The sequence below is a fragment of the Acomys minous genome (assembly GCF_964271855.1).
Source record: "Acomys minous genome assembly, chromosome: 15".
NCBI lineage: Eukaryota > Metazoa > Chordata > Mammalia > Rodentia > Muridae > Acomys > Acomys minous.
Window position 1 is genome coordinate 18,013,686 of NC_140497.1, and position 18,008 is coordinate 18,031,693.

At 47.4% G+C, this 18,008-nt stretch overlaps 1 protein-coding gene across 2 annotated transcripts in view; it reads right to left on the minus strand.

Annotated features, from left to right (window-relative positions):
• Positions 1 to 17,747, minus strand: part of RAB11FIP1 (RAB11 family interacting protein 1) — a 33,468-nt gene extending 15,721 nt beyond the window's left edge. Inside the window, exon 1 of one of the 2 annotated variants that reach the window (XM_084758247.1) lies at positions 17,284 to 17,747. In XM_084758247.1, coding sequence (XP_084614373.1) covers positions 17,284 to 17,660 — 377 coding nt within the window. In that variant the 5' untranslated portion in view covers positions 17,661 to 17,747. The remainder of the gene's footprint in view (positions 1 to 17,283) is intronic. The other variant, XM_084758248.1, reaches the window with a different exon arrangement.
• Between the last annotated feature and the right edge of the window lie 261 nt (positions 17,748 to 18,008).

An 18,008-nucleotide genomic window follows, 5' to 3' on the forward strand; every position in this document is an offset into this window, starting at 1 on the left:
GCCCTCAAGCTATATCCCCAGCGCTGTACTTTTATTTTTGAGAAGTGTTTGGTTGGTTTGTTTCTGTTTGTTTGCCTGTATGCTAGACAAAGGTAGTCTGACGTGCTTAGTGTAATCATTTTACTAGGGTTTAGACCTAGGGCTTTGAGAATATACAAGTACTCTACCACTGAGCTCTATCCTCAACCCTTAAAATCTCTTAAAGTAATGATCCAATAATGAGTTATCTCTAAAAGTAAAGAACTTGGCACAGGGCTGCCTAGTGTCTTGTCTATGCGGAGGAGTGGTAGGAGTTTGAGGCCAGCTTAGAAAATACACATGCCCTTAACCCCAGCCCTGGGAAGCAGAGGAAGGCAGATTTCTGTGGGTTTGAGCCTAGCTTGGTCTACATATCCAGTTCCAGGACAGCCAGGGCAATATAACGAGATCCTATCTCAAAAAACAACAACAACAAAAAACCCAACCAAACAAAACAAACAAAAAAACAAACAAACAAAAAAACAAAAAACCCAAAAACCCAAAAGACAGGAACTAGGGGCTGGAGAGATGGCTCAGCGGTTAAGAGCACCGTCTGCTCTTCAAGAGGTCCTGAGTTCAATTCCCGGCAACCACATGGTGGCTCACAACCATCTATAATGAGATCTGGTGCCCTCTTCTGGTATGCAGGCAGAACACTGTATATATAATAAACAAATCTTAAAAAAAAAAAAAAAAAAGACAGGAACTAATAGACCCACCACTGGACAATATGTAGAGAGTCATGGAACCTTGGAACACTCAGTCCTAAGTGGGAGGACTCCACCAAATCTCTCCCCTCAGGGCTCAGGGAACTCGGTGGAAGAGGCAGCAGAAAGAGTGTAGGAGCCAGAGGGGATGGAGGGCACCACAGAAACAAGGCCTTCTAGAAACAGCAGGACTGACACACACAGGAGGACACACAGAGACGTGGCAGTGTGGCTCAGAGAGGGGAAGTGAACACTAACCCCCACCCCTAACCCAAAAGCTGTCTCCAATTAACAACCACTTGCAGAAGACACTTAGTTTTCTCCACTGGAGTCTCCGTGGGCATCCAAGCCACACTTAAGGGCAGGCGCCATGGCTGACAGTGTGTGGCCAACACAAATGAACTCAACAGTATTTCTGTAGACCTTACTGATCTTTTGCTTGCATGTTATCATTTCTGATTTTGTATTTTTATGGGTTTTGCTTTTTGTGTATGTCTGTGTGTGTTTCCCTTTTTTAAAATGCTGGTATGTTAAGCCAGGTGGTAGTGGCACTCACCTTTAATCCTAGTATTTGGGAGGCAGACAAAAGTGGATCTCTGAGTTCAAGGCTAGCCTGGCCTACAAAATGAGTTCCAGGACTACAAAGAAAGATCCTGTCCTAAAAGACAACAAAACAAAACAAAATTCTAGTATATTTGTTTCTGTTTGCCTTTTTGTTTTCTAAAGAGAGAAAAAAGGCATGGAACTGGGTGGGTGGGAGGATCTGGGAGAAGTTGGAGGAAGGGGAACCGTGATCAGAATATAGTGTGTGAAAATTTTATTTTCTTTTTTTTTTTTTTTTTTCAATATTTATTTATTTATTATGCATACAGAACTTTTCCTGCAGGCCAGAAGAGGGCATCAGATCTCATTATGGATGGTTGTGAGCCACCATGTGGTTGCTGGGAATTGAACTCAGGACCTTTGGAAGAGCAGCCAGCAGAAGCTGCTTTTAACCTCTGAGCCATCTCTCCAGCCCCCGAAAATTTTATTTTCAATAAGAGAAAGACAGAATAACATTCAAATCCTTCTTGACAAAAAGCAAGACCCCTGCCTCAAAATAAGGAGAAGAATTTTACCAAATTAGTTACAGCTAGGCATGGTGGCACCCACTTTTAATCCCAGCACTCTGGAGGGAGTCACAGAGTTCAAGGCCAGCCTGGTCTACAGAAAGAGTTCCAGGACAACTAGAGCGAGACAGAGAAACCCTGTCTCACAAAACCGAAACAACACCAAAAACCAAACCAAACCAAACCAAAAACCCAAATCAGCTCCAATGGCATATTTTCCTTTAATAAGGGCTGTTAAGTTATTATATAAACTTATACGTAAACATCAAATGGCTCAGCAGTTAAGAGCACAGGCTGCTTGTCCAGAGGACCTGGTTCAATTCCCAGCAAGCACATGGTGTCTCACAGCCTACATCTGTAACTCTAGATCCAGGGGCTCCAACACACCCTCTTCTGGTTTCCAAAGGCATTGCATGTGTATAGTCCACATACAGTCAAGCAAAACACCAATACACAGAATTTTTTTTTTTTTAATTAAAGCTTATACAAAGGAATAACGCCTGGCAGGGAGAATAGAACACACACAATTCAGTTTCAAAAAAAAAAAGGAGGAAAATGTAAAAAGCCATTAATGATTCTACTTGTACGTATGATTCCACTTACATGAGGCACCCAGAGTAGTCAGTCAGATCAAGTGGATTGCTGCGGGAAGGGACTGGGGGATGGGCAGAACAGGAAGCAATGCCCGAAGGGTTCTAACTCAAACTGAAAAGATTCTAAAGACAGATGGTGGTGGCAATTACGCCAGAATGAATGGATACGCAACTGTACCTTGAGGTGGTTACAATGGTAAGCTTCAGGCTGGGAATGCAGGTCAGTGGCAGAACACTTGCCTACCACATGATATGCTCAGCATAAGGGAAATAAAATAAAATAAAATAAAATAAAATAAAATGATCAATTTTGCATTTGTCACAGCTTGAAATAATGAAAACCTGACGAAAAAGCATTCCACGTCTGACTTAGCTATCAGGAAATAATATTTGAGACACCGTTCAAGCATTTTACATGGTTAAAGGTACTTCAAGACACAGCAAATGCCCGGCGTGGTGGCGCACGCCTTTAATCCCAGCACTTGGGAGGCAGAGGCAGGCGGATCGCTGTGAGTTCGAGGCCAGCCTGGTCTACAAAGTGAGTCCAGGACGGCCAAGGCTACACAGAGAGACCCTGTCTCGAAAAACCAAAAAAAAAAAAAAAAAAAAAAAAAAGACACAGCAAATGACAGGGTACCAAACCTACTCCGCCTACAACGTCAGCAGGGGGGTTCTCCTTGGCATTCATTTGCTGTCTGGAAACCTGATCTCTGGTAAACTAGGAAACCTATTCTCTGCAGGCCACTAAGTGACAACAACCCCCAGAGAGCCACCCACAGGCCATCTCACAAGTGGAGAACTTACTTTTTTTTTCCCCTTCAGTGACCTACTTAAAAGCTCAGCGTGTGGACTTTAAGGAAATGATGGTTTTGTCCAAATGAGCACAACTTCCTCTCTCGCCTTCGCCGGCAGCTCAGCAAAGGCCCATATCCCCCCAGCTACTTGGCTCCCTCTGTACACAGGAGAGCAGAGGCCTAAGCCGCAGACAGCACTCGAGCCTCAGAGGACAGCGAGGACAGACACGGCTCTCACTTTGCAGGAGCTTAAGAGGAGAGGCGAAGACAACGCCCCCGCCCCTTGTGTGCATATACATATGAGTGTGTATGTGTGTACGTGGTGGCTCAGCGCTAGGGATGAACCACAGGGCCTCACACACTGGAGGCAAGTGCTCCACTGCAGAGCCCAAGCCCAGTTCGTACATTTTCAATTTAAATATTCTAGAACAAAAGGGGAGAGGAGAGACTCAGCAGAGCTTGCCACCAGCCACAGCCTGTAAGGTGACCACGAGGATCCAGCACACAGAACCGCCAGGAGGAACCTGAAGGGCATCAAGAGACATAGCCAAGACCCGGCAAAATGTGAGGTGCCGATGGCCTGTGTTGGCAAAGAGAGAAAGTATTTCATGGTTTTTTAAGCCACAGATGTGAAGAAGGTGCTGGGAGGAGAGGGGAGGGACAGCCACAGCTGGAAGACGCGGGGCTTTTAACGTAATTCCAAGCCTCATATCTTTCCAGTACGTTATTCAAGGGCCTGGCCTGGAATACTTTGCATACTTGTCAAGGGGTTGATAGGATTATTTGTGTTTTTTCTTCTCTAATAGTCAGGGTTGCCTTGGTGATGAAAGGTGCTTTGGCTTTTGTAATATTACTTGTAGAAACCTGAAAAGGAGAAGTGGCTGGAAGCTGAATGTGAGCCTCAGATGACCACAGCAGGGGCTGCAGGCGTGAGGGGTCACTCAGGAAGCAGGGACCGGGAGCGTGGGGTGGGGGTGGGGTGCTTCTCCACCAGGCTTTCAGTCAGCCAGGCCAGCAAGCACGTGCAAGACCTTCAGAGAATGCCATCTGACCATTCCCGGGACCAGGCCTGCCTTTCTAAAGGTTATCTGGGCAAAAATGCTCGTTTTTAAGCCAACTTAGAGCCAGCTCCAGAATGCTCCCCATCAATTACTACCTGCCACAGGAGCAATGGTTTGGGGAACCACAGGAAGCAGAAGCCTCACTGTCCTTACTGCCCCAAAGCCAGCCAGCAGGTAGCCGAGGAAGCTCCGGTGCCCCTTAGGGGCCAGGACAAGCTGACTTGCAATCGCATGTAGGGAGCTAACTCTCCAGCAAACGCCACTAGAGCGTTCCCACTACAGCAAGGAAAGAACAGAACACTTCTGGCAATAAAAGCCGGGCTAGGGAGATGCTTGATCTAACCAGAAAGCCACGGTGAAACTGCCAAGCAGCAGACAATATATTCTTTTTGGGGTTGTTTGTTTGTTTTGTTCTTTTTTAAAAAATAATTTTTATTCTTTACGTACATTATTACACTCTGACTGCCGTTTCCATACCTCTACTCCTCCGGTCTCCCCTCCTCCCCTGCCCCCCCCACCCCCCACCCCCGGCCCAAGGCCAACTCCCAGATCCAATCCTCCTCCATTTCCCTTAAAAAAAGAAAAGAAAAAGAACAGGCCTCCCAGGAATATCAACTGAACACGGCATATCAAGTTGCAACGAGACTAGGCACATCAAGGCTAGACAAAGCAGCCTAGTAGGAGGAAAAAGGTCCCAAGTGCAGGCAAAAGAGTAAGAGATAGCCCGACTCCTGCTGTTAGGGGTCCCACAAGAACACCAAGCTTTGCAACCACAGCTCACACGCAGAAGGCCTAGTTCAGACCCATACAGGGTCTATGATTGTCAGTCACTTTGGTGTCTGTGAGCCCCTATGAGCCCTGCTTAGTTGATTCTTGTGGGTTATATTTGTTTTATTGGTGTGAAGGCAGTTCTACTGGTCTGCCCTTTAGGGTGGGGGCCTTTAGGGTCCTGACAATGTCTTATGTCATCACCTGAGCCAGGTGCACAGGATAGGAACCCAATTGCCACCAGGTTCTCTTTCTTCCAGTCTCTCTCTCTCTCTCTCTCTCTCTCTCTCTCTCTCTCCCCCTCCCTCCTTCGTCCGTCTGTCTGTCTCCGTCATGGGCACCTTCCTCTTTCTCTCCTCTTCCCCCTTCCCCACAATAAATCTCCTTTCATACCAGAACTGTTGCATGGCATATTTATCAATATTATAACAATGTTCTTGTGGTCAGACAAGATATTCTAAAGAGACATTTGTGTCCCAACTTCAGGAGTTTCACTCTGCAGAAAGGAAAAGGGTGGAACCTCGTGCCAACTGGAGGAAACTGTTCCAGGAAAAGATTTCACACAGTCTGGCAACTTATCATATGACTATCTTACAGGGTACGCTGGAGCTAGGTAGCGATGTTGGATGATGGGGTGGGGGTGGGGCTGTGGTCACACCACCACAGGATTGCTTAGTGATGCATACAGTTTGCCCTGTACTGAAACCCACCTCAAGTCAGATTCGGGGGCAGCTGGACCTCTTTCCACTGTGGCCATGTTAAACCCACCTCCTTTCCTACTTTTCAGTATGACTTGTCTCTTTAGTCACTGGGGCTGGTGGGCAAGCCTTTGGTCTGCCATAGCCCAGGCTTTGAGCTTGAAAACTCCATTAACGAGCGACTCACACTTGGGATCCCCATATCGGATTATGGCGGTGGGCTGCAACATTACAATCAACTCCATTTTCAGTGTTTTTAATTCACTTAATAATTCTGTCTCCCAGAGAAGAAGTTAATAGATAATCCGGCCCTGTATGGCCACACAGCATAAAGTAGCAACGTGGGTGTTCCAGCACTACCTTTCACATAGGGCCAGAACACTTCCATTATCCTAGGATCAGGGTTGGGCTCATTTTTCTGTCCAAAGGGCACAGTGCAGCAGAGAGCCATAACTTTATAAGCAGGTTTATTTTTAAGCCTATGATATGAATAAATTACTTCATCTATCAAAAAATTAAAAAGTCATCAGGGCAGTAGTGGTGCAAGCCTTTAATCCCTGCACTTGGGAGGCAGAGGCAGGCAGATCTCTCTGAGTTTGAGGCCAACCTGGTCTACATAGCGAGTTCCAAGACAGCCAAGGCTACACAGAGAAACCTGGTCTTGAAAAATAAAATAAAATAAAAATAAAAATATAAAAAGTCAAATGATCCCTTCTAAAAGTATGTAATTTATTATATGCTTTACACTTTGCAATTATATTTACAAAATTAAGTTATGTTTTACTGTTATAGTTAAAATCCAGTCCTTTGAAATGAGAAGGACCTCTGAACATGCAGAAAGCTAAGTGGGGGTGGAGGAATTGCTATGTAAACCTGTGTGGGTGTGTGGTGTCTGGATGAGACCTAAGGTCTTGTGTAGATGAGGCAAGGGCTCTCCACCACTGGGCTAAATGCGTAGCCCTTCTATAACATTTAAAAACACTACCAGGTATAGGATAAAAATACCGATCAGAGTCGGCAGAGGGTAAGGAGCTTTGGTCCCTTGCTTTTGCCATCCCTCCCCCATGTTCTCCTAGAAACAATGACCAGTTTTGTGCTCCCAAGTGACAACTTGGGTTCCTGTAAGTGAAAAAAGTACATGCTATCCAAATAACCTACCTTGTGGAGGTTATGTAGGGGTTCTTTTTGGGGGGGGTAGGGTGGGGTGGGTGAGGGTTCCAAAATAATGTTACCAGCTAAAAATATACAAGCCACTATTTATGTTTCCTACATAGTTGCAACGGTGTCTTAAGGAGATAAGTCATCACATCCATAATGGAACAGAAGGACGGGAGACAGGCTTTGTGTTCAGTGAGATGGACCCTGCGTTCAGTGAGATGGACCCTGCCCTTGCTGGGGGTTGGGGAGAAGGAAGGAGGATCAATCAGGGGATGCTGAGAAAAGAGGATCTTCCTCCACAGATGAGGGCAAACAGGAGATCTCCCAGAGTATCCCTATAGACGTAAGCCTGCAGGGTGGGTAAAGGACTGCTAGCAATGCCTCGGACAGGACTGTTTGGTGGCTGCTTTTCACATTCCAGAAGGCAGCCACATGGAGAGAAGTCATGGTCTTCAAGATCGTGTGCAAACATATTCGTACTCTTTGCACTGCGGTTAGAGCGGTGAAGAGGCCCGAGACTCGCCTCTCGTCAGGGAGAATCATGGGCACCAAACATCCCAAAGCAGCAGCTGCACTGGGACAATGGCTGCTTGCTTTCTTTTTCTTAAAAAGAAAAAAAACAAAAAACAAAAAAACCTAAAATTTACATTTATTTGTTTACGTATTTATTTGTGTGTGTGTGTGTGTGTGTGTGTGCGCGCGCGCACACACACACACACACACACACTGTATATATGTGAGTAATCATGCCATGGTGAGCACACCTTACAGGGGTTGGTTCGGGGTGGCTCCGGGGTACGGAAGGGCTTGCCTCCTAAGCCTCATGAGCCTCCATGCTGCTCCTGTGGCTGATCTCTAACTTTAAAGACCAACACCGGGACAACTGCTGGAAACTTCCTCACTGTGAAGCATGTAAAAACATTCTATGTAAGAAGACATTCCCACTAAAGTACAAATCTCATCACAAACAAAGATTCTCAACTAACTTAAGACCCTACGGAATACAATGCCACCTGTCTTGGAAAACTAATAAATACAGCATCTACTTTGAGCCCTAGAAGGGTCCAGAAAAGGGAAGAGCCCCCCCCCAGCTCTACCATTCTAAATGTCTCAGAACTCATGTCAGAGTCTCTGGGCCAGCTTAGACTTCAGATCAGCACAGTTATGCACTTCCCTTTTAGGGCCAAATTTCAATTACAGGCTGTAGCACAAGTGAGTGCCATCCCCATAGAAACCCAGCAGGAACAGGACAGCACCCTACTGGGTGTTTGGGAGCAGGGCACAGTCAGCCCTTTCCTCGATGGGGTCCTTTTATGAAGCAGCTCAAAAATCGTCTTCTCCAGGGACTATAAACAGGGTGGGACGTCACTCTGTGGCCCGCCGAGGTTCATGGGCAGCATGGCAGCATCATGGAATAGCAGCGACAGAGAGATGTTTATGACCTGTGACACACTGGCAGTGTCCTCTATAGCAGCTATGCAGTTTAGCAAGTTCGGTTGTGGAATGAGGTGGGTAGCTGGCAACCAGGGCCTAACTTTGTTTTTCCCGAGACGGGATTCCCCTGTGTAGCCTTTGCTGTCCTGGACACAGGGCCTAAGTCTGATTATAGACTTACCCACTAGCTAACCTTCCACCCTGAGCCCTTCCTTCGGCCCTCTGTCAGCGCTCTGGAGGAACTGGAGTCTGTCTTACCCTCACCTCTCAAACAGCCACTTCAAGCAGCACCGAAAAGGTTATTAGGAGCCACCAAACTCGGTCCTAAAAACCAGCAAGTGAGGCAAAGGAGAAAGCACAGGGGAAGGCAGGGGAAGAGTGGATTTGGAGGGTGGTGACATGGTTCAGCAGGTAAGGAAACTGTGGCCAAGCCTGGTGACCAGAGTTAGGTCCCTGGAACTTAACGTGGTGGAAGGAGAGAACCAGACTGACTCAAGTTGCCCTCTAAACTTTACATGTGCACTGTAACACACACACACACACACACACACACACACACACAGAGAGAGAGAGAGAGAGAGAGAGAGAGAGAGAAGATGTAAAGAAAAACAAAAGCAAAAACAAAACCACCCCCTCACACACATACAAAGGTAAGATGGCGTTATAAGAAAAAGAAAATCCACCTTTAATCCCAGCACTCAGGGAGGCAGAGGCAGGCGGATATCTGTGAGTTCAAGAACAGTCTGGTCTACAAAGCTAGTCCAGGATAACCAGGGCTGCAAGAGAAAGAGAAATCCTGTCTCAAAAAAAAAAAAAAACAACAAAAAAACCCAAAGAAAGAAAAAAAGAAAAAGAAAAAAGAAAGAAAGAAATAGGAAGAAAGAAAATCAAGTATGCCTCTAAAGCGGGCACCCAATCCCACACTAAGCCAATGACCACTGTTTCATACATTTCCTTAAAGGTCCCTCCTCCCCCACTCAGTTAGCAGTTTCCAGCTGAGAGACCTTGGGCAACTTGTCTACCTCTTCCCTGGTTCCAGCTTCTACCCTGCAACACGGCTGAGGGTACCCGCACGCGAAGGATGTCATAACGTCTAGAGCAAGGCCTGCTGGCAGTTGCAGCTGGAATCAGAATGCACACGCAATTGTGTTTGTAGCGCATGGCACATGCCTTAGGATCCTCAGACAACCAATTCTGATGGCGTTGTGACATTCCACCACCTGAGAGCGCTACAGCTGACCCAAAGTTCCTGACATGGAGAGAAATAGTTCTAACTACGCTACCAGACACTCAAACATGCCAACCTAACCTAAGTCCCAATGGACTCACATTTCAATGTATAGGAAAACACTCACCTATACAACCAGTAACGTAATTTCAGTTTATTTTTCTGGTATTATATAATTACCAGGAAGCTTTTTTTTTTTCTTCTTCTTTTAAATGGAAGAACTTAAAAATACCATGATCAAAGTGTATGTTCTGGATCTTGTTGGGGTATAGACTATCACCAAAGCCTTTCTGGCTCTTACACTAGTGGGGGAAATGGAAACCAGAGGCTCCCATGATTAGCAATGCAGCTGGGCAGTGCCATCAGCCTCAGCAGACAACAAAAATTCAAGGGCCCATATGAAAATGCTTTCTACGAGTTAGAAAACAACTCACTTGTCACCATGTAGGTCTGTCATCCCTCCAGTTCCCCACCTATAAAGTCGGTTATATTTCAGCAAGGCACAAATGGTCCTATTCTCGGATGAGATGTGCGACCTCAGCTCTCGACTCCATATATCTGTCCCCAGTGTATATCATGCCTGGCCAGACAAAGGAATTTATCACGGCAGTGACAGACCCTACCCACCCCCACCCCCACCCCTGAAGAGGAGAGTTTAAGGATGAGGAAAGAAAGCGCACAGTTGATGCTTTGGCCAAGGCAAAAGAAAACAAACATCAAAGACATCAGTCCCCTCCTCGACATGTAAACAGATGAATGTGCCCCCCTCTCTACGAGTTCCTGGCAAGGGAGCAGAGAATCTGTGATTTATCTTGTAATCACTGCAAGTTCAAAGCAGGAAGAAAACATGCCCCAAGAATTTTATTTTAAATCACATCTTAGTAACAAATGACTAGGAAAAATGAAAAGTTCCATTTTGGCGAGCTGCGGGTCGTGTTCACGGACCATGAGAGAAAGGTGCTCTAAAAGAGGTCACAGCCCTGAATAAATACCCCAGGAATAAGCCTGCTGGGGCTGCCCTTCAGATACAGCATTCTTGGCTGATAACAAGAGGCCTTTTTAGGCCAGGCTTTCTGGAGGTTAGCTACAACGTCCTTGATCACAGGCGGGCGGTGAAAAAAAAAAATGAAGTGTGCGGCAGCCACATCTTCAGTACTGCCTGTAAATGCCTTCCCTTCGGGCGGCTTCCCGTAAGATTCAGGGAAGATAATTACAGCTGCCTCCTTTCCACAGCACATTCCTCGTGCCACTTGGGGGACAGCACCTTGGTTTTTTTCTCTACCAGGCTATCAACACACTTACTTCTCCCTTAGGGAAAAGAGGCTCTCCTGGCCAGATGTGGAGGTGCACTCCTGTAATTCTGGAACTCAGGAGGCAGAAGCTGGGGGATGGAGAGTCCACGGCCAGACTGGGCTACATGTTTCAAAACTAACCAACTAGCCAAACCAAAACCTTGCACGCAATCTACCATCACCATGCAGGAATCTCAGCTATCCACTCAGTAAGCCGCTCACTGACTCTTAACAATGACCAGATCACACAATAAACAAGACAGAAGTGGTCAAGTGAAAGCAGGCATCTCAGGCATGGTCTGGGGTTGGGGGGGAGAGAGGCGGGAGGGGAGGGGGGTAGGGGGTATGAGCCCATACATGGCTTGGGTGTTATTCAAAGGCCCTGAGGTTTAGAGGCCTGCGCTAGATCCAGAACTAAAGGCAAGGCTGGGAATTGCTTTACGATGGAGAGATCAAATGGCCTCCTATTATCCATTCTTTCCTCCACCTCCTTCCCAGGGCTTCTGGGGCTAAGCCAGCACTCGCTGTCCCTCCTCGAGGAGAGAGGGAGAAGCAGCATTTCCCACGACAAAAAAAATGTTTTAATGGATAGCTAAGCAGCTACATGTTGGAGTTGATGGCATTTTAACAAGTCCGCCTACTGCTTATAATATAATTCTTGCATTTCAAAGTTTATAGCTACAGTTTAAATGACCCATCAGATACTACTTACAAACTTTTTCCTCAGACGGTAGCTATAGAAACACTGTAAAGGTCTTTGGATGGAGGAGAACTTAGCAAGGTGGGAAAGGCCCTAGCTTTTCATCACTCGGTGTCCGTGATGTGAAGGGAGTGAGTGCCTGGTTCATTTCCTTGAGCCTAATTTTCTGTACAGGGATGTTCTCCCAGCTGCCGTGTTATGTTAGGTTTTCCTTCCCTTGGTCCCGTGTTCCCTGAAACTGTGACATCATCAACTTTGCAGAGCACAGCAGTGAGGTTATACCAGCCACACAATTACCAACACTGTCCTTGGCCTGTACTGAAACAGTCTGCATCTGTAGACACACTTCCACACCCTGCTGCCAATGGCATGCCCGAGTTACTCATTTCAACAGGAGACTCAACTCACAGGTGGCACGGCCCAAAGTTGTCTCTGTCATGGTGACCTCACCCTGGTATCAGGGTGATTCTGGAGCAAGAAAGCAGAGCCATTTCCTGGTTCACTTTCAACACATAAGCTCCCTTATTTTACTTGGTGACTCTTAATTGCTTCCTCCCCTTCCCCTCCTACCAGAGCCAATCTGTCCTGAGGTGGAGCAACTCAACCTATAAAATATTTCTGAAAGGATCCACAACTTTCCATCTCCATAACCCTCACCCGAGTCGCAGGTACCACCACACTGTTTTAGTTATTGCAACAGCCTCCCGTCTGGCCTGTGGCATTCCAGACGAGGCCACGCTCAAATCCTTTTCACTCAAGATCTTACTGGACCACAGCACCGCTTCTGCTTTTAACACTCAGTGGTCTCCTATTTCTATCAAGTTAAGCCATCCCTTCCTCCCCAGCTTCCTAGGTACCCCTACCTCAGGCCCTTTGCACAGCCCCTTGGACTCTTCTTTATTCTTTAGAAATGTCTCAGAGGCCATCTTATTCGTTAATGTTCATAGCTGGGGGTGCAGCGCAGTAGGTCAGCACGTTGCCAGCATGCGTAAAGCCCTGGGTCTAATCCCCGGCACCATAACCATCAAACGACGGCTTATCTATTATTACTTTATGAGATAGGCTCTTGCCGTACAGCCCAGGCTGGCCTTGCATTCTCAGGCTCAAGCCATCTTCCCGGCTCCACCTCCTGAGCAGTCGGGACTACAGATGCTGCCATGTCCTGCTTTCCAATCTCCTTCTTCACAACACACTCTTCTTGATCATTTTTTAATACCTAATTTCCTTTTAGATTTATTTATTATTTATTTTATGCACATGGGTGTTTTGTGTGCACGTATGTAAGTGCACTAAGACCGTGCAATGTCCTCAGAGGGCATAAGAAGGCACCAGATCCCCTGGAACTGGAGTTGCAGTCAGCTGTGGGCTGCCATGTGGGTGCTGGGAATCAAACCTAGGTCCTCTGGAAGGGCAGCCAGTGCTCTTAACTGCCAGGCGTCTCTCCAATGACAATCTTTTGTTTTTGATAGCTTGTTCTTTCCCTCTCCATGATTTAGCACAATACATTATTATTAAATTTTTCTTGTGTTCCTTTGTTTAAGATCTACTTCCTAACAAGGCTATGAACTTATTGAAAGCAGTGACTGTGCCTCTCTGGCACTTTATACCTAGCATCTAGCACAGGGCAGATACAAAAGCCAGGCACAGCAGCAGGTGTCTATAACCCCTAAAGAGACATAGGACCTTGAAGCTGATTGGCCAGGCAAATCAGTAAGATCCAGGTTCATCTAAATGCTCAGGGGGAAGGAGGTGGGAAGATGGCTTATTGGGCTAAGCACTTGCCTCACAACCCCGAGGATCCAAGTTCTGATGCACAACAGCCATGTAAATATCAGGCAGGTGTGGTGGCTCTGCGACCTGAGACAGACACAGGGGATTCCCAGAGGAAGTTGGCTGGCTAGACACTCTGGGTTCAAGTGAGAGAGAGGCTGCCTAATACGTAAGGTAGACAGCCATTTTGAGGAAAGCACTGATGCCAATCTCTGGCCTCTACACATACCCTTGCACATATGCATGCACTCACACACATGTGTCATGGACGCAAGCATCTCACACGCGCACACACACACACACAGACACACACACAGTATTTTGGAGGGTTGGGAGTAGAGTTCAGGGATTCAGAACCCTTGCCTGGCATACATCCATCAGGTCCTGGGCTCAATTACTAGAGCCAGAAACAAAACAAAACAAAACAAAACACAACCCTACATATTTATTAAAAGAACGGATATGCTTTAGAGATGAGAAGGGGGGGGCGCGAGGTGGAGCAGGTAGAACTTCCTCTATGCTAACTGAATGTCTAACAAGTGACATCACAAGTATACTATCACCTAGTGACAACTGTGATGTGCTCTCCTCCTGTGGTCACTTCACTCTCTAGAGCCAACATGAGGAAGGGTTGTTTATCACAGAATCTACAGTGAGCCTGGAGCTCAGCTTTCTACATGCGAGTAGGAGGGGCCAGGGCCACGCTGCCTGAGAGATGGTTGTTTCCAGGAAGGCCCGACTTTGTTATCTTTAAGGGAAATTACAAGAAAGAAAGAAAGAAAAAAAGAAAGAAAGAAAGCCAGCCACTAGTAACAATATTGCTAGAATCTTCCAATCTTGCTATACAACAATCTAAATGTGCACAAGAAGCGCAGAGCTAAAAGCACACCTCCAGCGGCTTACTGTGCCTTACTGTCCTCCATGGCCAGGCAAGCCATCTCTCTACACTTAAGCCTCCCAGGAAAACAACTATTCAACTCTTCCTTCTAACAATCCAATTCACCCGCCCCTCCCCCACTGGTAACTTATTTCAGCGTCTTACTATTTAAAAAAAATATTTTCAAAATATCCAAATTATCTTCTGAGGTAGGTATTTGAGTCTCAACAGATAGAAGAAATGGCCTCCCGCCCCCCCCCCCAACCACACCCTGCCTACCATTCCCTGTCTCAAAATCTTGAAGATTAGTACAATACTGTTTTCTGGTGTTTACTTGGATAATGACCCTCCAGCTCTCAGAAATGTTTAAACCAATGTATGTGAGACTAGAAATGAGCTAAGGGTCCTCCTATATGCTGTATTCCTGAAATACTCCCTACTCATCGCTGCTGTTGTTACTGTACTATTTAACCAACACCCACTGAAACCTCCGGTCTTTAACAGATATACAAGAGTAAAAACAATTCCTTTGTATTTCCCCTGACTGAAGGCCACACTTTCTGCTACTAAATGTATCATTCGTGTATTAGGCTGCCCTACATATTAGGCGGCTTGGTACATTAAAAGTGTGTGTCTTCACAGTAAACTTGAGGTCAGCAAGTTCACAATCATGATAAAGTATATTCTCTTTGTCTGCAAATAAATCTGCTATTTAGGGGTTTATCAAGAGAACAATTAATAAGTTGCTCTTAATAGGATAATGAGCCTCAAATGTAAATGTGTGAAACTAAGAAAAACCACCCTATCTGTTCAGTAACTGTTTTGTTACACAGACGCACACACATACACAGAGACACAGACACACACAGACACACATACACAGAGACACAGACACAGACACACACACACACACACACACACACACACACACACACACACAAAGCAGACCAAGATTTGAGCTTCTGTTTCTGATTTTTAACATGTGAGGTAGACTCAAGCCGTTAATAACCAGTTCAAATCGATGTTCTAGCCAACCCTGTTTCCTTCTGTTACAAATCCCACTTCTCAGGTTGTATCCATTCAACTCCCAGGAACCTGGGGCACTCTGACGTCATACCAGGGCCTGGGACAGACTTAGTCTGAGGGTTCCCCCAGCAGCTAGGAAAGCCCCAGAAAGTGGGAGATGGAAACTCTGCAATTTCACCTCCTTGTTGAAAAACAAGACATCCCATGGCGGTTATAAAAACTCACTAAGTAAGCACGATTCCCCTGCCAGTCAATATTGTGACTAAGTGGCAACCAGCTCATGTGACAGAAACATGAGCGACTGCGTAGGTTTAGCATTACCTAGAGAAAAATGAGGAAAAAGAATACAGAGATGAGAGCTTAGGGAGGCTTTCAACCCTCACACAGCAGCGCAAGGACCTTCTGAGCCTTTACACCGGCTTTATTAATCCAGGAAGCAGAAACCCTTCACAAACACCAATTAAGGGTTGCTGCATGCTCCATTTATAAATAGGGAAACTGGGGTGTTTAGAGCAACCTAACTATGAGTCAGGGCCAAGTAGACATCAGACCTAGGACTCGGGAACCCCCATCTCTGGCAGGGAGATGCACTCTGTCTTGCAAGGAGATGAGATAGTCATATAAGAAAGGGATCGTAAAATAGAGATGTGAACATCCATCTTGGAATGGGGCAACAACCCAAGCCCCTCAAATGACATTTAATCAAGATAGAAAATAAAGATAACTCCGGCTTCCCCTCCACAGATACGGTATGGCTTGCAAGTGGATGTTTTGGGATACCCCATGTGGCTTCGTGTCAAGGCTCTCCTTTTTTTATCTGTGCTCAGATACGCCTATTTATCTGTGGTCACAAAGAGGAAATCAGGTTTTTTCAACTGTAAATATGAATGCTGAAAATGAGCCCATCCTAGTCTGGAAAATTCAGCTTCTCTGGCTCTTCGTGCCCCATCCCAAGAGAAAGTTAAGACACCTTGTATATCTAAAGTACAAGGAGGAAACAAACGGGTATGCTTCGTAAACTGTAGGGTTTAGGTGGTAACAGGGCTGCCATCTACAAGGTCAAGCAAAGTAACGAGCTAAGCGAACCCAAGCTCTCTTTGGTACATGAGATAAAACATAATCAAATGTTCCATTGGTTAAGCTGCCCTTTCGAAACACTGGTGAACCGAGAACAAATAAATCTATAAGAAGTGAACTGGGGTTTGCCCAGTGTTTCCTGCAGAATTAGGATGCCTTGTCAGAATCTTCAACAGAGGAGCAACAGGTGGGCTGGTCAGTAGCCACCTACCAGGCATTGAGACTAGAGAGAATTTACCAAACTCCAAAGAAGCAACAATGCTCACTCACGGCTGCTGAGCTAAGGACAGACCCTGCAGCCACCACTAATTCGGACCACCCCCCCTAACTCCCTCCCTCCCCCCCCCCCCCCCCCCCCCGGCAAACACCGAATTGTTTCTATAGGGTTCACTCTGAGGAGGTAGATTCAGGGGGAATGAGAGTCAGCAATCACCAGGTTGGTGTTTTTGTTTTGTTTTTTCCATCCTTGTCCCAACCTCTCTGAAGTGTTGGGGCTTTCCTCTAATTAACTCCCTGTGTTCCCTCCCACACACACCCCTCCCCCGGCCCAGGGGATCTCAGCTCAAAGCGTCAAGCTCCCCGTGTCCCCCACACCCCCCCTCCGCCTGGCCCAGGGGATCTCAACTCAATAAAACACCCAGGAGAGCTTCCACGTAAGTTAAAGCACGTACGCAGCCTATTACGAATTCTCCTACCTGCATACTTGTTTCAATTCATCAAAAATTCAGCTAGTGCTTAATGTGCTTTGCGGTCTAAGGCGCACGGAGAATTAAAAAGCTCTCCTGCCTTCCAAAAGGCCACACACTGGGAGAGCTGGGGCGTGACAGCCCGAGGAGAAGCTGGGTTAGGTGAGACTGCTTTGGCCAGGAGAGCCAAAGGCCTCTTTCCCATCGTGCCGTGGCTGCCACCCCGAAAGGAACGCTGCCTGAGCGATTTTCCTCCCCTCGACGCCCAGCGCCCCGCGGCCACTCACTGCGTCTTCCTGCGGCTCTGGTCCCGGTGCAGCTCCCGCAGGTCCACCTCGGCGCGACCCAGGAATTTATCCAGGCCGAGAAGCGCGCGGTGCAGGACGGTGAGCTGCAGGGTGGCGGCGGCGGCGGGCGCAGCGCCTGAGGACAGCAGCGGCGGCAGCTCGAAGGTGGCCTCCTCGCGCCACACCGGCGCGCCCAGGCTGCGCTCCGACACCGACGTGGCGTACTTCTCCTTGCCCACCTGGATCACTGCGTACGCGTCGCTCGTGCCCCCGGGACCCTTGGCCCGCAGGCCCCGCGCCTGTAGCACCGTCACCTGCACGTGTGTAGGAGACCACATGGTCCCCGGGCCCCGGCCCGCTGAGGCAGCTAGGGACATGGTGGCGGACGCGGCACCCGACTAGGAAGCCAGAAGGTAGCCGCTGCTCTCGGTGTGGACCGCCCACCCGGCTCCCGGGCCGCTTTAAGGCTTCCGGCCACGCCCCCCGGCACGCCCCCGCGCCCGCGCACCACCTGCCCGTGGGGGCGGGGCTCTCAGTAGCCCAGAGCTAGGAGAAGGCGGGGTCACGTGGGCTCCCGCTGCCCGAAGATTTTTTTTGGATCAGTTAGGTGCTGATGCAGGATGTGGTCCTCGGCTGCGTGAGTCCTTACTTCGGAACGGGAGCTAAGCGGAAGCTCTGGCTTGGAAATCATGCTTACTTTCCCACAGCAGATGTGTGACCTGTGT